Here is a 25613-nt window from a genome sequence, read left to right as displayed (position 1 = left end):
GCTTCGCAGTGTGCCAAGTGAAACAACCATGCCAACATATTTTGGTGTAAAACACACCCACCAGTGTGAACAAACACTGAATAGTTATCAGTGTGCTCTCGGGCCATCTGTTAGGTGAACAGCAACTTTTGTGCCCTCAGCAGAGGAGCCGATGGGCTACAGTATTTAAGATAGATCCAAACAACCACTCAAGTTGAACTGGTACTTTATTTTGGACATTTGTCTTTGTTTGGATACAGGACAATTACAAAAATGACAAATGAAAACATGGAACTTTAAGCATACAGTAAACAGGTTGACCTCTTTTTTCAAAGCATGTTAACAGTATAAAATAAAATATTACTAGAGCATAACAAGAAGAAAACATAAAAAGAGATATACAAGGAAATAAAAATAGACAACACAAAGTATTAGATGGTTAAAGGCATCAACAGGCAATAGTTTAGCTTAGCGCAGGGCATGAAAAAGGCAAACTGGATCAGTCCGACGTTGCTCTGGGCTACGTGGTCACATCTACATGCATCTCAAACAAACAGATTTAGTCGCCTGAGTTTGTAGCACAGCCAGCCTGCTATTTTGCATAAAATTTAAATACTTCAACAACAGATACGTCTCACATATTTCTATGTACGCAGTCGAATAAACATTTAATGTCCTTCATATAATTTTTAAACAAAAAGCTACATCTTTCTCTTTGTGTTATTTAAGTTTGATATACAAATTCAGACTCCTTCTCATCTACAGTACAACTCTTGTTACATTTAAATGAACAAAGTTTATCACACGTCGCTGCTTCAAAACACTGATTATGAATACGTAGTGTCACAACAATTACACTTACATGTTTACGTCTCGGTAGTCACGTTTCATTAAGTGCTTTGTGCAAAACAAAAAAAACTAAGAATGTGTATCTTTCCTCCTCTACGCAGACACAGCTGAGGAAAACAGGAGCGCGAGAACTGGGCGATGGCTGACGTGCTTTGTGTAATGGAGCAAACATAGTTCAGTAGGTAGGGGCAGGCTTTCATTAGCGCCGACATGTTGGTAAACAGAGGCACATTAAAAAGGGATCTCTTCACTCTCTCTGGGCTTTTTCGCTTCTCATCTCCAGGAACAGGACTGTCAACAGTCAACATGCACCAGCTGCTGCTGCTCAACAACTGGCCTTTGCAGGACAAAATCTGCCCTTACTCACAGTAATAACAGCTGCACAGATATGTCTTCAAAAAGCTACTTCACGTGTCAGATTCTGGCCTGAAGAAAGTGTTTGGCTGTTGTTAGATTAAAGTAAAATGTTACCAGCCGATTAACTGACAGTGGAGTGAAAAAAATTATTTGGTAATGTTGTGTTGCGTCTGTGCTGTGACCTCAATGCAAATAAACAATGCTCACATTTGTTGCAGTAACTGTAAAAATAAAAAGTTGATTATTAACATACAGTATGATACTGGAGCCCTTCATACAGCTGCATATAAGGGAAACACTCATAATAAGCAAGCTCCCAGTTTCTGAATGATACCAGCTGTTATTCTAGTGGCAGAAAGAACCAACGATAAGAGTGTGATATATTAAGGCATCCAGTCTTTGGTTACTCGTAGTGGCACTTAAATAAATAGTCTTATATTCAAACAAGAGGAAGTTGTCTGGTTTAGACACAGTGTATAAGATATTCTCTTTCTTTCTTTCTTTCTTTACAGCAAATGTTGATTATCATCAGCACTTTGTTTACAACATAGAGAACTAAGAGCCGTATATATTAGACAGAGGTTTAAATACACGTTTCAGCATGCACGGAAACTTGGTCTTTCACCTGTGTGCATTTCAACTATCAGCAGATTAGTGGAAGAAGGATGGCTGTGAATTGAGGAAACCTCTAGCTCTTTAAATTCTGTGTGTGTGTGTGTGTGTGTGTGTGTGTGTGTGTGTGTGTGTGTGTGTGTGTGTGTGTGTGTGTGTGTGTGTGTGTGTGTGTGCTGCACAATCAACAGGCACTACAGCAAAGTGGTGGTCAGTATCATAATACACAAGCAGGGAAATCTACATCACCATGTCCTCCCATCATGCCCAGCTGATTGACCAGCAGCTCGCTGGGCTAGAGACACTCTGACAGCACCTCGTGTTTGATAGACGGATAGATCATGGGCGTGCAGGTACAGTCGTTGTGGCCGTTTTGGCTGAGTTGCACTTTCAGCTTCTCCACTTCGTAGTTATGGAGATACTCCTGGACCAGGTAGCGCTCTCTCTTAACTCGGGCCTGCACGTCTGAAGGAACGTCGGGGATCATCCAGGCCACAAAGAATTTGACCGAGAACACGACGTGCTGTGGAGGAAGAAGGCTCACCAGGTTAGTTTCACCTCAAGACGGAGTCAGCAAGAGCTGCAGATGAAGAAAAACTGTATGGGTTTGTATTATATCTGAAAAATATGTGTGTGTGGGAGAACGGGGGTTACTATTAATGTAACAATCATTTACTGTCCAAAGTAAGAATGTGATGTGGTCATTAAGTGTTGGTGGAAGCACTGCGGCCTGGTTTTACCTCCATGATGATGATGAAAGCCAGCTTGGCAGCCAGAATATGCCAGAACTGCATGGTGTGGGAGTACTTCTTGTCATGGTCAGGAGGGTAGCGGTAATCACGATACCTACAAAAGAGGAACATTTTTAAAGGCTTTGATTCAAGATAGTTTAATGTCATTCTTCAGTCCATTGAGCGAAGGCAAATTAAGTAATAATTACTCCAGTGTTATCTATAAAAATGTATTAAAATTGTGAAAAGGCAGTGGTGGAATGTAACTATGTACATTTACTCAAGTCCTGTACTTAAATACACTTTGGAGGTACTTTTACTTTACTCCAGTATCTTATTTTTTTGCTACTTTTACTTATACTCCACTACACTTTAGAAGGCAGTACTGAACTTTTTATTTCACTTCATTTATTTCTCAACATTAGTTACTAGTTACTTTGCAGATTCAAATTATCAATACAAACATAATCAACAAATGAATTTTGATGTATTATGTGGATAAAGATAAAACTTACCCAGTAGCATATATCATAAAAAATCAGCTCACTTTTACCAGCTGCAAAATTAAAGTGATGTTCACATGAAATCATCAATAATTCTAATTCATAATACAGTAGCTGATATAATAATCTGAAATTGGTCATTCTGCATAATGAGTACTTTTAATTTTTGTTCTTTGAGTATATTTTGATGCTAATATTTTAATACTTGTAGTTAAGTGAGATTCTATACTCAGGATGTGTACTAGCACAGTATTTTGTTACTGTTGTATTTCTACCTTTACTGAGTAAAAGATCTGAATACTTCCTCCACCACTGTGAAGTAGTAAACACAATTTTAACAACACAACATTTAAACTGTTGTGGAGTTAAACAGTGAGTTGAGTAAAGTGGTTGTGACACAAGTTCATCTGAGATGTATTTATGAGGCTTTACTACATTAAAATTCTGAGCTAAAATATAAAAATCTCTATCTTGCAAAAATGTGTCCAGAAGGCACTGGACTATTCTTACCATCATGACCTGACATATCATGTATCAGTGGTGAAAAGTAACAAAGCACATTTACTCAAATACTGTGCTTAAAAGGTTTAACACCACATACATTTGGAATTTTAAATATGTTATGTTCATGGCCAAGGAAAGACAAATAAATATTTGTGAGCATGAACTGCTCTCACAAAGAGAAGTGAATTTCAAACTTAGGATGTCCTGGGGCATAAATTCTGGAGCTGCTCCATAGTCAGTGAATGGGAGACTGACCTTGAGGACCCACAGAATGTTTGTTTTCTTTTTTATACCCAAATGATCTTCATCATATTGTAGTGTTCTCAATTCTGAAACAGAAAATCATATACTCATATACTCAGAACATTCCCCTGGGTGCTCTCAGTGTCATCTATAACATCTTTCACCATTCATTGTCTATGGAGCAGCTCCAGACTTTATACCCTATGACATCATAAATTTGAGTTTAACACTTCAGTTTTTGTTCATTTTTACTAACATTTTTGGACTATCTTAGACCAAAGGAATAACGTATGAATGTTGAAAATGAGCATAGTTCAGTACAACCTTGAGGTACTTGCATTTTACCTGAGAATTTTATGTTACTTTACAAGCGTCTTTAACTGCTTGTAAAACGCGAGGTCAGATGCTGGGTGCTACTCTTGTGCTGAGTCAGTGCCAACTTACAAGAGCGCAGAGGCAGTTTGTGCCTGACGTTGCTAAGCAACCACAACCAGCACCACATCATAGCCTACTTACCAGAAATCCTGAGTGCAGAGCTGATTTTCTTCCAGACACTGTTTCTTAAGTGTGTTTTAGGCCTAAAATATTGTCCATGGGACAGATGTAGTAAAGCTCTAGGTAGACCTGCACTAAAATGATCAACTTCTCCATACTTCCCACAGACTGATATGAAGAAGGGAAAGGTATCTGCTGGCTGTGATTGGTTGTTCCTTGTCATATAACATGCGGTGCACGCTGCTGTGTTCCAAAAGTTGAACTCTGTTTATATCAGGGTGCAGCCTTCACATCCTGAAAATCAGGTACTTTGGAACGCTTGTTTGTTACAACAGTGTTGGTCTCACTTTTGAGTGCGCCTTCTGTGCCTCTACTTTGAAAACAATGAATTTGGAGGGTGCAAAAATTGCAGCATGTGTACAGTCCCTTATACTTCAGCTCCACCACATTTCAGAGGGAAGTGTTGTGCTTTTTACTCTGGTACTACATTTATTCAACAGCTTAATTTATCAGTTACTTTGATTTTACATACAAAACACATAATCAGTTTATATAAAATGATACATTATAATGGATTAAAGGACCTACACACCCACATAGGTGTTTTCAATATTGTGTCTCATTAGAACTGAGTTTTAGAGTTTTGCAAAACTGAGATTTACATGCAATCACCAAAGTCTGTGTACTAATAAGAGTGATACAATTTTAAACTATGTGGACCATGGGTGTACAGATTGTGTTTGAACTACTCAACCCAAATTAATAAAACAGTTTGAATTAGCTTCACTCATCCCGCTGCATTTAAGTGTTGCTTACAGTTTAAAGCACCCATGATAATAATTAAGCTAATGTTACATATTTAACACTCTGAGAGGGGGCATTCTCAAAATGAATACTGATATGCTGGTAATAATTCTGTACTTTTTATCTAGTAGACTTTTGACTGGAGGACTTGGTTGAAACAGATTGTTTTTACATGATGGTATTTCTGCTCTGACTTAAGTAAAGAATCTGTGTACTTCCTCCAACACAGTCATATATTAAGATAGAAGTGCAAACATGCCCTACACCTACAATCTGTCTCTCTCATACAAAGAGTCTTACAGTCACACATACCTGCAGGTAGTGATGGAGTTGTTGAACCAGGATGGACTCTCCCCCTCATCAGGCCTGCTGATCAGTGGGATCTCAGAGATATTAAACACCGACAGGCTGTTGTTTATGTAGCCTTTCATATTCATCTCACCATTTGGCTGGTAGGCATACATGTACACCAGCCGAGGCATCATGTCAGAGGTGAAGGCCACAATAAACGCCTGAAGAGCAGGGAGAGAAATGAGGAAAACTAGAGATAAAACTGGGAGGATAAGGAGCAGACACAAAGCACACAGATGGAGTCCAGTCCAGCACTCACATTTGTGACCACAGAGAGTACGGCCATCCCGTTGAGGATCTCCTGCCAGGCCCCGATGCTGTGGGCCTTTGCTGCCACAGGACGTCTGAACTGTGTGGTGAGCTTCCAGGCATCCACTCTAACCTCGATGATGTTGTTGATTAGTGCCAGCAGGGGTGCCAGGGGGAAGGAGGCGACGAACAGAGTGATGAAACCAAACTGGATCACTGGGACACAGAGAGGAGAGAGGTTAGTGACAGACGGTAGGATGGAAACAGCACCATCTGCAGACTCTAAGAGGACACTGCATCTTTCTAATCTGCCTACACATCTATCCTCAACTATGCTGCAGAATTTTAACAGGAAGTTTGTCTTGGTTTTGCTCTAGGCCTTATCTGAATAAAAATGAAATTCTCTAAAATGGTCTTGATTGGGTGGACAGCAGCCAGGCTTTCAAGAGTCTCTAAATCTTTTTGTTTCGTGTAACGGTTTGACTATGTACTGAATGTTTACCCATTTCCAGGTACTCGTAGAAGAGGCCCAGCTGTCCAAAGCCCTGCAAGTCGTGGTCCTGTTCCCAGCGGCTGTACAGACTCTCTGGGTGGTTTCGTGCCTTCCTGCTGCCCCACCAGTTCATCAACCACCTGAAGGACACAAGGGGGCAATAAAGAGCCATGTAGAAACACAATTCATCCTCCAATAGCCTCATTGGAGGCTGTACTGAATTCTAAACAATAGCTGTAGAGAGCTTCAAAACAAAGAACCTTTACATCTGAACTTTTAAGCCTGAAGTTTCTTAAGTCTGAAGTTTAAGTGCTCTATCCTTGTTGACTGGGAACTGATTGTGCAGAAATACATAATTTAATAGCAGACATTTTGACTGTCATAGCAGCAAAAGCTCAAGTGTTACTAGTAACAATAATGATGGCTCTGTTCTGTTTAAGTGTCCCAGTAAGCTATGACAGGGTGACAAATGACTATGTTTACATGCAGACTAATATTCCACGTTATTCTGAATATGAAAATATTCCTGAATTTAATACAGGTCATGTAAACAGCATGCTCTATTTTGATATTCCAAATTAGGCCTTATTCTGAAGGTAGCATTTTCAGATTAAGACATGGGATATGTCGGCACACTTTGAGTGTTTTTCTGAATTATCTTGCAGGAATTGACAATTAAAAAAAACAAAACCTTACTTTAGCAGAGATTACTAAACATTTATACTATATCCGGAAAAAGATCAATGATATCATAGTACAAAACAAGGCCCCAGCCCAGGCTGATATATCTATGAGTCATGTGATGTAGCTGCAAAGCCTGTAAAGAGTGTGTCTATTTAATCTCACTATATCTTCTCTGTATGCAGATGAATTGTGCTTTGAGTGGTCGGTTCAGTTTGAGTACTCACGGGACCAGAGCCTCCTGGATGTTGCCCCACACTTGTTTACCAGTCATCACAATCACCAGCTGGGTGGTCAACTCAATCAAACAGCCACCAGGGTCACACTGAATGTAAACAGGTTGAGATCAAGGAGAGGTGGGAAGGAAAAACATTAACTCAAATACAGACTCAGTACTTATCTTAAAGAATGTAATGTAGTGTAGTTATATCTAGTACCTCTTCATTCCTCAGCTTGCTGCCAAACATATACACATAATTTTTAGGACAGCCGACAAACTTGCCCTTAAAGAAAGCCACATAGAAGCAGGAGGAGTAGTAGTTGACAAACTGGAAGAGGAACATCTTCACCGTCAGTTTGTTCTCATACTCCATGTGGGTCTTGGGGATTTCTGCCACGTAGTGAAAGATAATAAAATATATTTAAATGACATAAACCAAAAAAGGAACATATTTGCACACTCACGGATCAATACAAAATGTAAAATGGACATATAAAGACACAGAAGTTTAATAATCTGGCATTCGCTCTCTCGCTCTGACCCTCACCCATGTCAGTGATCCAAACAGCCACTTTCTCATACATGAGGTTGAGGATCATGATGATGACAAAGTTGATGCAGGAGGCGGTGACAGAGGTGGCCAGCTGTGGCGTGATGTAGGGGCCGACCACCTGCAGATGGGAGGTGGGGTTGTCCTTCATGATGCTGGCGAAGGCTGCGTATACCGCCAGGCGGTACGCTATCACCCCAATGATGCAGGCAATGATCAATGAGATCTTCAGGACAGAGACAACAGAGACAACATGAAAGACAAATGCATGGCACAAGACAAAAGTACAGTGAGCGCGTTTACATGGAAGTGAATGACCCAAAGAAACTGGGATACTGTTGCTTGTATATAATTTATACTAGTTATTGAGGGCCACTGAATACGCACAGGCGCAGCTTCAGCCAAGTGATATAACAGAAAAAAAGAAAAAAAAGGCATGAGCGACAGCCTCTCATTTCTGGAGCAATGAAGAAACAAACTTTTGTCCTTCAGTAATAAAAGAGGCTGTGTGTCTTCAACCACTGCTCCCGGCTTACAGACACAGTGACAGGCTGGCACCAGTGTGGACGACAGTTTTATAAGAGTAGTGAAGCTGCTTTCAGGAATGACGGGAAGTGAGTAACTATGTAGTGCGTCTGTGTGCAGTTGAGAAAAAAAAGAAAAGAGGCAGCTGCTCAGGGCAGACAGCTGTTTCCGATCAGAGCAGAGAAGAAATTAGCAATGTAGTGTTCAAGTGTTAGCCTAGTACATGTACTGTACAGCGTGGTGTTTAATATTTCATGTCGCTCTCATCTCCTATTGTTGATTTGTTTTTGTAAACATCGCAGTGCCTGTGCAAATGGACTGCAGTAATTAGCAACCGAGTTACTGGTATTGTTCATGTATGCGGGAAATATAAATAACCCGATTTTTCTGTCCTCATGTAAATACAGTATCCTGAATTTGATCATAACCGCGATAAGTCTCATAAATGGGTTATTCATGTCCATGTAACCACACTCAATGAGAACACAACACCAATCCTGATGCAAGTGCAAAAACCAAAACACATAGACACATGTATAAAGCATGGTGAATTATTGCCAACAAAGATGTTAGGAGTAACTGTTATGCTTGAAGTGTGCACACACGCCACCTTTAACAGAAATATACCTTAATCCTTACATTAGCTCTTTCACATGTTGCATATTTTTAAAAACAACAGTCCACAGCAGTTATTAAATCTGGGCCGGTATGTTTAAAGCTGTGACTCTTTGGGCTTAAATGGGTCACATTTCTGAGAATGACATGATTTTGTCCGTATTTTTAGGATTTAGTGCCACGAATAAACAAGTGTTCTGACTTGGTCTCGGCTCCAAATTATTTAAGAAAGCTCAGTTTCTTAAAAGTTTTAAACATACTGGCCCTGGTGACATGATATTAGTGATTATGGTGGACAGTTTGATGGGAAAGACAAAAAGACACAAGGTGGAGGAACAGGTGGAGGATGATAGCCATTTAGATTCATCAAGTGTACCAAAAATTCAAATGCTCACCCATAACAGGACGGTGGCTCCAGACAGACATGAGCGTGCACACTTGCTTGTTATAGGTAAGTATGGCTCCATTTCCTACATCATGAGCAAGCAAAGCATGAACACAGGAGTCAGTCACCCTTTGTTATATCCTGAAAAGACAGCTCTAAAAGGCCAGGTTCCTTTAATTATCACTGGCCTCAGATGCGAGGCAGAGGGAGGTCGCCCAATCACAGCTCTATGTGCGTAGGTGTTTCAGGTCGAGTCCAATTCTTTCATCTAGCGGTCTCCTAGTGAAGCCAGCCTTTCAAGATACTGATCTACCAGACAAACAGTAATGCGGTACAGAAAGAAACTCGTGCCTCTGAGTCTTTCCAGAAATGTCTATTATCCACACAAACTGCACCACACCAAAACCTCTTTCCAACCAATGTGGCATTCCATGTTAAGGGCCACCCTTACCCAGAGTAACACGGTGGCCCAGCAGAGCAACAACTTCCCCATTATATCTGAAGGAGTCCTGTCAAGAACCCACTCCATTTCCTAAAGACAAGGGGATGTGGTCAAGGTAAATTACAGCACCCTGTTTCTGTTAATATAACACATCTGTGTCTGTCACTATCACTAACTACGTATTCCTGATTCCCTGAAAACACAGTTGGTCAATTTTACTCAGTAATATTGTTCTTAATCAAAGAGCCTCCATTCAAACCTGTTATTAGTCCAGGAACTGGCCTAATGAATGACTGCAACCAACTCAGTTATCCAGTAATACAACAGATAATGTAGTCTGTCCGATCCTACCATACAGTATGTGTCTGGCAAAGCCTCATGGAAGCTACACAGACTTAAAGCAGTATATTGGAACAGTATTATACAGCATATTAGTATTTCATGAGCATACAAACACCTGAGTGATGCGGTTCAGCTTGCGGTTGGTGCACTTGGTCTCGTACTCTGGCCGAAGCTGCAGTTGCTGTTGCTCTTCCTCAAAGTCAACCAGATCCCACTCGTATTCGAGACGAGCCTGCCGCCTCTTCCAGAACTCCAGAAACAGCGTCACTGCAGAGCACACAACCCATGAATTTATTTTTTCAGTGCTCTGACCCCCACAGTTCACCACAATTACATAGGTGTGGTGGCAGAAGTGTCAGATTTCAGCACCTCAATGAACAAAAGCAAGTGAGAAAATATTTTTTTCTGATTTGGGTGAATAGGTTGTTTGAATACAGAGTGAGAAACAATGAATTTAAATGACATAACAGCTCATCAGCTCCCACTAGGTGGTGCACTGTGTTAGAAAATACAAAAGGCAGAAAGCAGACATTTTTACTCACCCCAAATCCCCATAAATATGGCAAAAAACACTGTTGCCACGTTGTCAAACAGGTGTGATTGCTGAAAAAAGAACATATTTGAGAAATAAAGTGAGACAACGAAAAACTAACACCCTCTCCATAGATTGTTTGCAATCATGTGACTATTATGATGTTTGAAATTCAGATGGAGGGCAGGAAGTGAAGTGTTAGATGTGATCCATACAAAACAAAAAAAAGTGATTTCTCTCACAACTTGACCAGTTTGCCCAGTGTGGACATGATTGTTGTTACAAATTACCTCGTCCTCCAGAGGTCCTAATGTTACTAACGTTACATGGTGGGAGTGTACAAGAGTCTAGTGGACTATACAATTTTGTGTGCAGTTGGGTCCACAGCGTTTTGGCCAGGTGCGTAAATGTGCTTCGGTATAACTGTCTTTCGTATTTCAACTCTGCACATGGATGCACCGCTGTCAGGTGCAGTTCTGTTTTCTACCCACGACGTCAACTGTTTCCAGAGATCTGGTAAATGCCATTAAACTCTGGGTCGTGGCTAAAAACACAGAGAAAATGTCACAGCACGTTGTAATTACATCCACCTCTAGGTGTGTTTAACACAATGCTTTAATGTTAGTGTCTCACATTAGTTGACTTCACTCCTCCAGAATGACAGCTGCTGTTTCTCAGTGAGCACTTTTTTTTTGCTTCTCCCCTTTACATCCTACTATTTTCGTCTCTTAAGGTGGCCCTTGTTTTTTTCCCAATTTTCTGGATTCTAACAGCTGTAAACAGCACAAACTGTAGGCATTTGTGCAGTGTTAGTAGTCTTTGCCCTCAGTTGCCTGCCCTTCATCTGAACAGTGCACTGATGTACTTGCTAGCTATTGTTAGTAGGACATAATTTATGATGACCAAAAACAATTCATTCACAAAGCCCGTATGTCTCACCCATGAGGAGTTGCACGTTGAGTTGAGTTTCCAGTAGCCACATTTCTTGTCACACAGCGGGCACATGATGATATTGCCTCCAATATCCGGACTACATATTTCTTTACTGAAGAGAAGTAAGAGTAATTTATTAACAGGAACAACGACATTAGTGATAAAACAATACCTAATAATATAGAGACATTCAACAAAACGGGCTAGTATTCTTGAATAAAAAAATCACCTCCACTCGTTGTCATCGTAGGTGAGGAATCCGTAGATGAAACAAATTGTCCCGACTATTGCAGCAAACAACAGCATCTCAGTGTAGAAGCCCAGCCAGGCAAAATAAATACCTATCTTCTCCCCATAATACTTCCTGTTGAAGGGAAAACAACATTTTTTAATTAAATTCTTTTAGTTAATGTTAAATAAATACACATCAGGTATGTTAACTTTGTCTTCAAGTCTTACCTTATAAGATTGAGGGGCTGCTCCTTGAAGAAACACAAGAATCTGGCCCAGTGTTTGTAGAGACTGTATCTCTCACTTTCGCAGTTTGCATCCCTTGATCTTGTCCAGTATCTACACTGCATGCACACAGAAGACACAGTCACATTCATAGCGTTACTGCAAAATTATTAATCCATGCAATGCAACATGCAACGCTGCCTCAAACACAATGAGTACACATTCCATTATAGGCTTTTCCAATGAGAAAAAAGTGCAAAAAGTTCACCAAGAGAAACTCACATCGTGCAGGGGGAAGGCAGCAGCGTAGGTGCCATTGTTGAGTAACCTCTTGATCCCTTTTTTGTCTTTATCTCCACATTCATCCCTGTAGTACGAGCAGCGAGACAGGATGTAGTAGACCTGGGCAGAAGGAGAAATGGAATGATGTAGTTTCGCTGGATAAAAACAGAATGATGAAGTTGCTTCTGCATCACAAGAGTTTAAGATAATGGACCTTCAATTCCTCACAATAGACATAACATACTAAATCTGAAGGTTAGTCATTTAATAAGCCTTTTTAAAAATGTAACATGAGAAGGCCTTCACACAGAACTACAGCATACTGCAGCATTTAATATAGCAAATTCAGATTTGATCTAAATTTTGATGAAATGTTTTAATTTGATGGTCACAAACAAGCATCCTTACTATCCTGTTGCGAGTAGAAGGCGGGAAGAATGTGTCCTTGTCGTCGATAAGGAAGAAGTCAGACTTGCTCTTGTCGAAGGAAGCTGTGAAATAGTCTGGCTCAGGGTGCATGATGTGTTCCGGCAGACGAAAGGGGGTGGACAGCCAGTTCATGGGCATCTCACTGTTCTCTGGGATGTCGTTGGCCTTGAATGGCACCTTGATCTTCAGCACATCTGCGTAAGTGGCCAACACTTCCCATGGAGCGTGGATCTTCACAAAATAAGTCTTTCCATCCTCTGACTCCTGATGATAATGGCAGTGAGACAGGTATCACAGATAATGAGTGTGGGGCTACTGATGCATGAACAAAAGAACATTATTCAGTGTTAAAAGGAGATCCATGTGTTTCATGTAAAAGACCCACAGACACTTCTGTACTGGTTTATTGTTTTACCATTGTTTTATCTTTGTAAAAACAAGAAAAAAACAAAATCAACACAACACAGATATGTAATATGATATACACACTCATACTGTATACACTTAATTTCCCTTTACATTAGACATAACCAAATCAATAAGTTACCGATTTATCTTCTGTCTCCAGCTCCAGGCCGACATTCACTAGATTGGCTTCGTACACCTTCCTCCTCTCCTTTAGAAGAAAACAAAGCATATATGCATATTAGCTTGATAAAAGTTTAACTTCTACACTGCCATTGTACAACAGTTAAATCTACTGTACAAAAAAAAGCTTGAAAGAAAAGCGCATAAATACTGGGAAAACTACACATAAAAAAGGTGAGTAGCAAATATTTAAGACTGTTAAATGTAGAGTCACAGTTAGTGCAGCAGGTGTAAAAACATTCACACAACTACTGTTTTAACCAGTGTGGCAGGGTACGAAATAAACACCAAGTGCCAAATGCGAACAGATTCTCCATTTTGCACATAAATCTTGAAAGGCTATCTTCCACAGTGGCTGGTAAATGTTTGTACCAAATGAGTAAATAACTACGCTGACAGTTTCTCCTGCATTTTTTCTAGCTACTCCACTAAACTATGACTTGCTGCTGGTCAGGACTCTGTCAGGAGCAGGAGGCCAGACTTCACGGACCGTGCAAAGAAGAGGGGGATTGCGGTCAAGCATGAGGAGCCTGATGAGGAGGTTTAAGTTCATTGACTGGAAAAGCATCAGACAGATTAGCAAATACTCAAGCACATTTAAAAGCAAATACTTTAATAGAATTTTGAGATCAAGGCTTGTTGAGTTGTATTCAGGCTTGAAATGATAAACCGTTCATCAATATAATTAAATGATTTTGCTTCAAATTTTGCTCTGGCATCTTCTTATTGAACATGACAATTATATTATCATGTGACACAAAAAGGCAATGATGTTGGCCAGCCTTGTGGCCAATTTTTTCAAGTGGTCACTCCCAGTATTGCAGCAAAAAAAAAATCTCTGTGGCCCCAAAAAGCATTTACCCACAGCCCACCAATATAAAAGAGACGTCTGTAAAGCTGTTGACAGGACACCTTGAACTGCAAACAAGGTCAATCATGACCCTTTGTACTACTATGAATCGAACTATGAGAAAAACGTCTTAAAAATCTGTGATGTCACCACAATGTAAAGTCTATAAGCTGAGTGAGAACTTGCGGGCGGGGCCAGTGGGAGTAACACTACTGTGCATATTCAGTGAGCCGCATACCTCGGAAGTAAACCCAAAAGTTTTTTGCCGTATGCTCCTGGCAAGCAACTCCATCGGAACAAATAGGCACCATCTTGAGATCCAGTATTTAGGTGTTATTATACATCCATGGGATAAAGCCCTGTCAGTTAGCTCAGTACATTCAATAGCAGCACTCACTAAATGCAACATGTAACATTCCCACATAGCACTTGGAATTAGGTTTATTGTTTTCAGAAATAAGCACATAGGAAAGTTTTGTCTATATCAAAAATTGACAGCCCAAAAAAAAATGCTCCTTGTTAGAGCTGAAATTTACGGTCACATTTTACAACACGTGTGGATAAAACAGAGGAAGTAGCCTCCTGTTTGCCCTTCCTCACACAGTGGAAAAAATTAGTGATTTCCTGACTAGGCCAGAGGTCTGAGTGTTGACTCACGGATGAGGCTGTGGGTAAAAAGTGAGTCGGCTGTGACAAACTGCCTCATACCCAAGTGGTAACACAGACATGTGAAGACTAACAGCTCAGTATCAAACACTGGTCTTCCAGCACTCCACAGCTGATAAAGAGACGAGCTTGAAAAACAAATCTGGCCAGCAACAGTATGGAAATGTACTTCAAGGTTGATTTACTTAAGAAAAAGGGCCTGAAAGCCTGAGTGACCTTCTTAGAAAATTCCTTGAGAGGATTACAGAACAAGCTGAGCTGAACAGTTTATCTAACTTTATCAGTGTTGTGGCATTTAGGGTATGCTGGTGACACTCACTGTGAACTCCAAGGATATCCTGTGAGAATCCGTTCTTATTGTTTAAATAAAGAAGTGGAAATAACACCAGCTGCTCTTTTGTGTTATATTTTAGGATTTCAATATATTTAGTTCTGTGAATACAACATTAACGATGAAAAACATTCACCAAGAACATCAGTTAATACAAACACACACAGCACTTGCAGTTAGTGACTTTGGGAAATATACTGAACATACAGTACCTATAAAGTTGTTTCTTACCTGTTTTCTTTCACCATCTTTATCGTCAACATAGGACAGGACAAAGTCAATCCTGCGCAATCCATCACGGAAGAACACAGAGTCTTTACTGTGTTGTTGTTTGTCAATCTATAACGAGATAAAACAAAGGTCACAACATTTAGAAACACATATACATGGGTACAGAATCAGATCAGCACGCCTTTAGATGCACTCAGCACAGCAGAAAAGACAGTCAAACTATGTCAGTGGCAGCAAAAACCCAAAGAACAAGGCTTCAACATCACATCACACTTGACTGCTTGTCTAAAACAACAAAAATACTAATTGGCATATTTTCACTCCAAACACAAATATCATGCTACTGTAAATGGAGGGCATCTTCTAAGGCTAAGATGTTTCATATGCTTGTGTCCACTTATAGGATTTACCGAAGATGAGAACATGCTTTTGAAGGGATCTTTGTCGCATCACAGACTTAAATCCTGAAAGATATCCATGATATAAATGCTTTAATTTCAGGCATCTGTCAACTCATTTCACACAACCTTCAGGGTACATAATATAGCAGAGGATATGTGAAGAGGACTACAAATTCATTAACACCATTCTCTACACAACAGGAACATCAAACAGCTAAATCAGGCTTAACACTCCAACATTATTGGAGTTTATATGGTTTTCTGCAAATTTTGTAAATCCATATTGTCTGAAAACATCCACATTGGTGGCTAAGGAAATTCCAAACATGTGCTTGCCAGCAAATGTTAGCCCTTCAGTGTCTGTCTCCTGAGCAGCCACAGGGCTGCATTTAAATGAACTACACAGGAATGCTTTAAGGGAGGAAAGGAAGGCATGACTGCTTGCTGCTAGTGCCGCTTCAGCTGTTCAGAAAGCTAAAAATAACCATGTACCAGTTACTTCTGTCATCACTACAGTAGCTTCCTACACTGGACTGCAGACAATTCAGAGAACTCATTAACATGTAGCACCACAAAAACTACAACATAGCACTGCTCTCTGTAGTTCCCACAAAGCCGGCCCTCTCCGTAAGCACAGCACTGTGGGGGTAGGGAGGAAAGGAAGAGCACTTTACCTCCATGGTACACTCCCTTTATGGTTATGATGCATCAGCAGAAAGGTCGGCTGCCTGGTTGAACAAAATTGACTTTCTCCAGGGAGCACAGTCCAGCCCTGAATTCACTGCTTCTCTCACTCTCACTACACTGATCTCCATCCAGCCCACTCACCTCCCTGGACGAGCCCTCACTTGCTCAGACATCCAGAAAAGAAAAAGGGAGCGAGACAGGAGGAGGGATACGTAGAGAGGACTCCTAGAGATGACATCAGCATGGGGAGACATAGCGGCTGCCAGCTAGCTAGCTAGCTAATGTAATAAGAGCACAGCATCAGGGGAGGTGGTATCACTGTACTGCACAACACTGACCATCAGTGTCCCTCAGACATGTTGTCTAATATTTCAGATAACCAGTGAAGTATCAGCTGAAAAGACGACTGACCACATGAAGAAATCTGCACTGATAAGAGTGAGCTACAGAAAACCAAAACTGATGACTGGTGCATAATCCCCTCAGTCTGACTTGACTGTTTGAAGCTAATCAATAAACAAATCTGGACAGGTTACCACAATGGCGAACAAAGTGCAGATGGGACACTATCTATGTAAATTGCCTCAGGCATATAGTGATATACTGTAAGTAAGACAGCTGTTTTTAGCTCTACCAGCCTACCTCCCTGGTTCCTACTGTACTAACTGCGTCTACACTTTTTTACGGTTTTCTCATCTCAAATTATGCATACGTTCTAACCACTGGTCTGCATTACCTCCCAGACTAGGTTGGAACATGTTGACCATGGCAGGGTGGTTGCTTTCTTTAACCGGGACGTCGCTGTAAAAGCTCTCTAATTTGCTGTAATTACAGATCAGCCATATGGAATCAGTGCATCTGCTGGGAGCTGCTTCTGCTTAGTGAAGCTGGTAGAGGCCACAGAGCTCTATACATTTACCAGCTTAGCCCTAACTACTGGGTGTTTGAACATGTGTATGTCTTTCATCTTAATTAAGGAGGGTAAATGTAGAACATAGAGTTAGATAAATAGGCTACTAGTTTAAGGGAGGAGTTTCTTTTTAAATATCATTTTCAAAGCATTTTGTTTTTTTGTGGGCCAAAAGAGTTTTGAACAGAACTTCTAGGAAACTGGTCATCTCTTTTAAATACACTACAGCTGCTAAACTGTGTCATAATGAATAATAATCTCTCCACCCTAGGCCTCTCACGTCTAGCATCATCTTCTACACTTTAACATCATGTTAAGTCTTAAATGCAATCTGATATTAGTGCCAGAAAAACCCTGTGGCAAGGGTGCAATTCTCTTCTCCCCTGCTGCCCCATAGTATTTGAACAATATCAAGGATTGTTTTTCCAAAGAACATAGTTCTGTAGTTGTTAGTAAATGGATGCCTCTATATCTCTGGATTATAGCTTTATTTCATCGTTGCAATCCTCAGGCTTGTTTTAAGCACAGAGAAAATTGTGTTTTTCTTCAGAGCTAAAAATGGAAAAATGAATACTCCGATTACCAGATCTGCAGAAAGAACTGTGTCTAGTTCAGCCTCCGAAAAAGTTCACAGTGATAACCCTGCTGGAAGGCTGCACAGCTGAAACTGCAGGACTGTAGGAGGAGAACCATACACTCAGCTTTTATCTCCCTTCCTCATTATAGAGGCAAGTCATAGATGTAGTGTAGCTGCCTCCCCTCTAAAATGGCTTGATGTGATCTTCCACTTGGCTAAATCGTAGCCTTTAGTTGGAGGGAGCCATTAAGCTTATTGCAGGGTTATTTTTCCTTTAAGATTAGCCACCATTAACAAGCAATGATTAGCAATAATTCCACTTTCCATTAAAATGGGTTACACACTAATAAAGACCACGTTTTAGAGGTTTCGAAAGTAGAAGCCTACAGTACATTACTGTATATGGTTAGCCACAGCAAAGTTCAGCCCTGTCATAAGCAAAGGGATGGGTCATGATTACAGTATTGCCTGTATACCTTTAAAGTATATGAATGAACACACATAAATGCAGACACACAAAAACAGCGAGGCAAATGACAAATACGATGTACAGTGCATGTGCAAGTCTGCATGTGTGAGTGCAAGTGTGCACTTTCTAATTATGCTGTAACACCACCAGGCTGTTGATTTCTCTTCAGTGAAGCGGACGATAATCGCAGGTGAGCAAAGCAAAGTGAAAAGACCTTTTCCATTTGTAATGAACTCGTACGATGCATCAACACATAGCTCATGCCAGCATATTTCCATTACTCTCTGCAGAAAAAAAAAACATGCTCTCCAGAAGAAAACATCAGCTCTCTCCCAGGAAGAGTATATTGATTTCAACTCTGTTGTCCAAGCCTCACTGAACATCTAATGCCGGTGGAGAAACTCAATACTGAACAGACATTTCTCAAGAAGGAAATAAAGGCTGGCAGACAGACATATGCATAAAGTTGCATCACATCACAAGCCTGTTTTACCATGCCATACCCTGGAACGAAACTTCAGGAAAAGTGCCCTCTTTCTTGCCAGCTGTGGAGGAACCGAGTGGATAGTGAGGGAAGGCCTAACAACACGACAGATTAAAGAACATACAGCTAAAACTGTAGCAGCACCCTTACAGAGGGGATCAAAATGTCACTCCACACTTAAAGATTATGTCAAGAAACACTTCACAGCACTCTGAAAACCACTAAATGTTATAAGTCAGGCAAAGTCAGAGTCAGGTCTTGCTCAGTTACAGGCTTGAGTTTGAAGATGATGTGAGATGACACAAACACGCAGACACTGACACTGCAGCATGCATCTGTGTCCTCGACTGGCGTCTTACCCCAGTTAAAGCATTAATTCGCTCTAAGGTCTGATCCTCAAACTTTGGACTGTCGCTGTGGTCAGAGGCGGCCAAGGAGGCCAGGCTGGTGTTGAGAGACTCACAGGTCTCGACACACACATCAGGCCTTAAAGGAGACTTTAAGTACAGTGTGAGAGTAGGGAGAGAATAGACAGGAGTATAAGGGTTATCTCTGACTCCCTCGTGGCATTTACAGGTTGTAAACTATTAAGATTGTATTGGAAACATGTATGTAATCTCAAAACTGAGTCTATGAGTTTTGTCCTCCATTAAAACCCACAAGATTAACTCATCAACCACATATTGGCTGTTGATGACTGGTGGTGGTATTTACAATAAGAAAATCAGTGTGACTGATGGGGAAATCTCAATAAAGCATTTTACTTGTGCACACATTTCCTGCCACCACGCTTAGAGGTGGTAAGCTGGGGGTGAAGATATGATAGTGTCAAAAAGAAATCTTTCATGTATCGGTCTTGGAAAGCTAAATATTAACAAAAAGGAGGGGTACATCTTCATATATTTAAATAGCTGGTACAAATTCAAATCATTCAAGTATTTACAATCTATTCCGAGGCATTTGAAATGTATGTATGATGTATGTATGATGTGTATGTATGATGACATGGGATGTGAAGAAATTACTATTTGGAATTTGTATGTAAAGAAACTCTCTCAGACTGTCCACAATCAAGGCAAAAGAAGTTCTTTTACAGAAATATCTATATGAATGTGCTGTGTGAGTGTAAGCATGTGGTGGCGAGTTTGGTGTTTACCTCTGACTGTCCCTGCTGGAAGGATCCTGTGCTGGATGAGGGGTGTTGGTTGTAGCCATTGATATCGTCTGCAAAACAGTATCCATTGTAAAAAATAACGATTAGTGAATCTCAGGCAGGCAGGTTGGTGGCAGTAAAGTTAAGTTTCAGGCATATGAACAGCTGCCTCAGTTAGGAGAGGCGCACTGACAGACGGCCAATGTTGTGGTCTATATTTGTACAGCATTTTGTGGCAGCGCTCCCACAGGCCAGACAGCATGACTTAACTGGATCACTGGGAGAGAATACAACCAGCCATGTTGCTGGGCTGTGACTCTACCGCTACAGGAGGGACGGCAGGATATGAGACCAAGAAGTTTAGTAAACCCCCTCAACGTGATTGAAAATGAAAGCTGCATGCGTTATGACACGTGGGTGTCTGAAGTTCTGCTTTCACCTGCTATTTATTGTCTCTCAAATGCAATTACAGCCTCCCATTCATTGTGATAAAGAGATTTACATAAACAAATAGCAGGGCAGATGGAAAAGCAGGGAAAACATCAAGCGCTGCTGGCACTAGTACCGTCAAAAAAATGAAGCAAAAGGTTTCAGCCTCTTTGTCTGTGTTTAAATAGAAATGCAACCGTCCTAATTGATGGTCTCTCTGGGGTTATATTTAGTCTGGACTCAACACAGAAAATGTGCTTACACTGACCTGAAACAAGCTTTCGAACCTTGTAATATGTAAACCTTCTCTGTCTCGATGTTATTACACTCCAAGTCAGCAAAGTATAAGTTAGTGGTTCAAAACTAAAATAAATTACATTTTCCATAACTGGAAGCCAGCAGCTTTCCCCACTGGTGACTTTTGCTTTTTTACTTTGTTGGACTAAATCACTGTTCTTCACTTTTTTCACTTCTCTTAAATCACAAGGCTCTAGATAGTGGCTCACAGTAACAATGCAACAACTAAAATAAATGTAATTGGTAGTTATTTGTTATCTAGACTATGAAAATCAAGCTTGCTGTTAACATTTGCATACACCCCATGCTTATTTTTTACCAATGTCTATTGAGTTAAGGCAGGATGTGGAAGAATAGGGGCTGTAATTCACCAGCAGTGACCTCTTGAAGAATCCTTAACAATCAGTTGAGGCCATACAGTACAAACTGCAGCAGATTTAAAGCTATAACACATAGCTACTCTTTTATGACAGACTTTTATGGCGTTTTTAACAACTTCATATCCAACTTCTTGTTTCATCTTCCTTAAAAACAGTTACGATATTGACTGACTACACTGCTGTCATTTATTCCAAAATATATTTCTATCACAACACATGAGAATGCCTCTCAAACAGCTGAACATATTTTTGCACAGTAGGACGCAGTATTAGAGCACTCAGTGTTCACCACTCAGCTAAGCCAACCGTCTTTTCCCACCTAGCTAAGAAGCCTCCACAGTTAAGGCTTTGTTCAAGACAGAGCAGCTGATCACAGTGGAAATGCCACAAGGCTGCTTCTGTCTCTTTATTTTATTACCACAGCAACCCAACAGACTACAGATTCCAGTCCTTGTATACATCAATTATTTACACAAGGAAAGTTATCTGCAACTCAGCTGTACTGATAATAAAGGGGAAATCCTGCTGAATCCTAAAACAGCGATGCAAAGCTGTAACTGTAATTTCAGCAGCCCCACTTTTAACTTTGTTATTTGTATATAAACACAGTGGGTGGATTTATCTGGCTTCCTGTGACAGGAAATCTTTGGTCGCCTTTCACATTTAGTGTTTTTTAAGTTTCAGGTGCACATATACACATGCTTTAACAGGCCTGATCACATGTCAAGACAATGCTAGTTAAATGTAATCCATATTTACAGTAAGGATAAACACTGGCTCCAAAACAAGTGACAGTCCAAGTTAGTCTGAACCAACATGGTCAAACCACAACCATGAATAGGCTGGAAACATGTACCTACAGTACGGTCAATGTGGTTTGAATCTGTATTTAAATACAGTGCACAAAGGGTTTGTAAGCAAACTGTGAGACCTTCAGCCATCCCTGTGTTTTGACTTGTGTGTTTGTGCAGTTGGATTTTCCTTGAAACGACCCTGTACGACTCTCAGCTTATATGACTCTTGGTGTGTTGTCTGGAAAAACTAGCAGACTGGGGATATGTACCAGTAACAGGAAGACTTTTTGAGTGCATATTTACAACCTGGAAATTCATTTTTGCAGCCCCTGCATCCTACAGTTGGAATGTTGTGTATATATTCAGTTCTGATGGTTCGTGGAAGTTATAAAGAGGCTGCTTTCCATCAGCAGTGACAATCGCAGAATCTGTTTACCTCTATATTAAAACAGTCAAGATCTGGAGTACTACAGTGATTTAACGTCGGGGAGCTGCGAGTGTGATTTGTGGTATACACTGCTTGCGTTGTCATCTCAGCACACCATAAATACACAGCACCTATCCAACTGTAACTATAGTTCATGATCCTGCTGTAATCTGCTATAATACCAGTATGATTCTCTGTATGCTGCAGATGAAACACAACAGGGTTACATTGACTCATACAGATAAGGGTCCTGGAGGGCATCCAGGGTGAATCATCAGACATTCACTGACACCATAAATGGCTAAAAAACACAATCCACTGAGCGTTGCTTAAAATTCACATTTAGCCAAGAGCAGAGCAGGATTTGGGGTTTGTGCTGGTGGATGAAGTGGCGCCTGTAAGTGACAAAGTGTTTCCAGTAAGCAGGCCAGCTGTCAGAGGCTGGCTGGCTGGCTGGCTATAAGTCACTGCTGCTCCAATAGAAAGTACAGAGACGAAGGGAAAATGTGCAGGGAGGGTACATTTTAAAATAGTTCAACAAATGTTACTCAGATTATTATCAAAATATCCTTTGTATAGGTGAAGATGGTAAAGGTTGTTATTAGTGGCACAGTGACTTGCAAGTTGTCCAGGAAGGACATGTCAACATACACCAGTCAGTGACATGAATCTAATTTTAAATGTGCTGTTTACCTTTGTTGTTAATTGAGGAATGCTATGGTAATGTTATGTTGTTATATGTAAGGTTTCAGTTCCTGTAAGCTATTTGTACACTATGTTTATATAGAGTAATGTTTCAAAGATTGGAGTTTTAGTGTTTCACATGTTTAGTAGTCCTCGAAAAGTTTAACCTATTTTTAAAGGCTTCACAGACTGGGGAACACCAGCCTCAGTTTAGTCCTACTGATTTCCCAGTAGGAAGGTTTCTCAGCACTAATGAAGCACAACACATTAACTTCATAGCAACATTTAGAGTGTATGCAGCTTGAAGGCAGACTGGCTGGCTGGCGTTTAGCTACTCACCATTGAAAGAGTCTGTCGGGCTCATCTCAATCAAACTGTCCCCTCCCGCTTTCCCCGTTATTCGGTGCATGTTGAGTCTCTCGTGTACCCAAGACGTGTTTATCGGTCCTCATGTACGCCGAGATATCCCCAGCCAGACGGTTTCTGTCCTGCCTTCCCACGCTTGAACTCCGACCCGTCCTCCTTCACAGTCGTCCTCTTCAGAGACGCCTCAGCTAGTCCACCAGGCTGCTCGCCAGGCTGCCCTGCTTCACCCTCTGACCGCCGACTGCTGCATCACCTCAGCATGGAGGGAGGGTACAGGAGGGGAGTGGCTCCACACACCACAAGCCAATGAGCCTGGGGGTGAACAAATACTGTAATTACACAAAGGTCGACATTCTAGGTATGTAAAACTAAACGAACACAAATGGATAGTCTCAATTTAAAACATTAACCTACTTAACAGAAGCTAAATTATACAGAAGCTAACGTTAGCTAACGGACAAGTTGAAGACTCTCCTCTATGAACTTCATTAGTCTTCAAAACAACTAGGAGTCTATGTTTACACTTCAGTGGCCTATATTTACCTTGACAGTTAGGAAAGGAAACAAATAACTCGTCTGGGCTTGAAAAGTCGTATTTTTTTAAGTCAGTTTAACCCCGAAGTTCATTTTTACTGAAAGAGAGCCGTCCTTAAAAGGGTTGTTGCCACGGTAACCAGCCGTTTAATTGAAGTCCTAGAACTTTATTGAGATGTGAAACGTGTCAGCCAATCAGAACGAGTATTCTTCAACCGAGCTTTCCTAAAGTGACCTCTACAGAGTGTGGGTTACTTTGTGACACTGCTTTATGCGGGATCTTCTTTTGTCAGTGGATGGTTAAAAAGTGGGAAGTGAAAGCCAGTGGGTGAACTATGGCAAATAACAACCTAACAACTCATGCCTATCCAAAGGTGTCTCATAAAAAGAGATCTCAATCTCCCACTTGACACGTTCAGACAGTTAAAGGTCCAGTGTAGGGGATTTAGGAGCATCTTCAAATGGTAATCAGTAATCATTGCTATGATTTCATTGGTTTATAGTCACTTGAAAATAAGAATCACTGTGTTTTTGTTACCTTATAATGAGCACATATGGAGCATAGACTATTATATGGATTGGGTCCTCTTCCACCCAGGGCCCCAGGAAGTGCGCTGGGCTTTGAAGCCAACTGTGCGTTCCAATACACATACTGCAAGACAAAGATTTAGTATGTCCCAGTACATAGTATATCAAATGCAGTATGCCAGAAATACCAGGATGTTCTACTGCATCGGGTCAAATTTTGTAGTGTGCAAGCCAGCATGTTTTTCTGGCTATTCTGACCCACAATCCTCTGCGCAGCGGATGATATGTCACATCGACTGAGCCGCAAACAGATGTCAGCTTGACAGCTGTTTTACAGGGGTCAGAAGTCGCAGTGATGGACGACAGTGCTTTTAAGTAACTGATGATCAGTGAAATAGTAATCATAGGAATATTGATTAAGTAAACAAAATGATCATAAAAATTACCAACAACAAAAGGCTATAACTGTAAAAAAAAAAAAAAAAAATTACAATAAAAGAGAAATGCAGATGTAATTTAGCTAATTTAATATGTTAGATCTACAATCTATGCAGTTAGAATGTTTGAGTTAAACTAAATACATTGCAAAGTAATATTAGCAGAGTTCTCCGGGTTGATCTCCGTCTCTGGCAAATTCGGTGAGTGGCATTTGTTTCATCTCCAAGGTAATGGATACAAAAGCAAGACGGTAAAAGTTCAGGGTGTAATGTTATGAGAAAGTAGTCTGTCCTGATTGTGTGCATACTGCATGCAACAGTACATACTTCTTAAGGGCAGCTGCAGTACCTACTAAAAGTAAAAAGAAAAAGTATGCGATTTAGATTGCACCTTAATTTTCTTGGTGGTTAAACAGTGGAATTACAACTTCAGAGTCTGTCACATGATGCTATTAGGTCCATAAAGACTTTTCCTATAGATTTACATTGTAAAAGAGACCTCAGCAAATCAGTGGTTACATTTGTTTGAGGGGCACACCCCATGCAAAATGATTCATTTTTTACCAACAGAATTTGATTCATTTGATCCATAACATTTGGAGGGCAAGGCAGCTTTCTTTGTATAGCACATGTCATATACAAGGGCAATTCAAATTGCTTTCCAGAGCAAAAAAAAATATGATAAAGGATACAGAAAAGAGTCATGATAAAAAAGATATAGAGGGTAAAATGAATTACTAAATGATTTACAATTTTAAAGAAAATCACCATTAGAAATAGCACAAGTGCAGAAAAGAGGTGCAAAGATAAAAAGATTATTTAAAATGA

General features: G+C 40.5%; 1 protein-coding gene across 5 annotated transcripts; it reads right to left on the bottom strand.

Annotated features, from left to right (window-relative positions):
- Positions 1 to 188: 188 nt before the first annotated feature.
- On the bottom strand, positions 189 to 23517 carry ano5a (anoctamin 5a). Of its 5 annotated transcripts, none has more exons than XM_050074319.1 (22): positions 23260 to 23517; positions 19913 to 19980; positions 19116 to 19253; positions 18776 to 18817; positions 15229 to 15336; positions 13110 to 13178; positions 12542 to 12826; positions 12134 to 12253; positions 11855 to 11970; positions 11625 to 11759; positions 11402 to 11507; positions 10473 to 10533; positions 10046 to 10197; positions 9598 to 9678; positions 7619 to 7847; positions 7289 to 7461; positions 7079 to 7176; positions 6180 to 6310; positions 5688 to 5893; positions 5390 to 5589; positions 2538 to 2643; positions 189 to 2320 (listed from the first exon to the last, which is right to left on the bottom strand). In XM_050074319.1, exons 1-22 carry the CDS (start codon positions 23327 to 23329, stop codon positions 2093 to 2095), a joined length of 2922 nt encoding a protein of 973 aa, XP_049930276.1. In that variant the 5' UTR covers positions 23330 to 23517; the 3' UTR covers positions 189 to 2092. The 5 variants fall into 5 exon arrangements, with proteins under 5 accessions (XP_049930276.1, XP_049930277.1, XP_049930278.1 ...); XM_050074320.1 differs by lacking the exon at positions 9598 to 9678 and adding an exon at positions 9157 to 9231; XM_050074321.1 differs by lacking the exon at positions 18776 to 18817.
- Between the last annotated feature and the right edge of the window lie 2096 nt (positions 23518 to 25613).

Source organism: Epinephelus moara, chromosome 20 (assembly GCF_006386435.1).
Source record: "Epinephelus moara isolate mb chromosome 20, YSFRI_EMoa_1.0, whole genome shotgun sequence".
NCBI classification, from domain to species: Eukaryota; Metazoa; Chordata; class Actinopteri; order Perciformes; family Serranidae; genus Epinephelus; species Epinephelus moara.
This window is presented reverse-complemented; position numbering and strand designations above follow the sequence as displayed.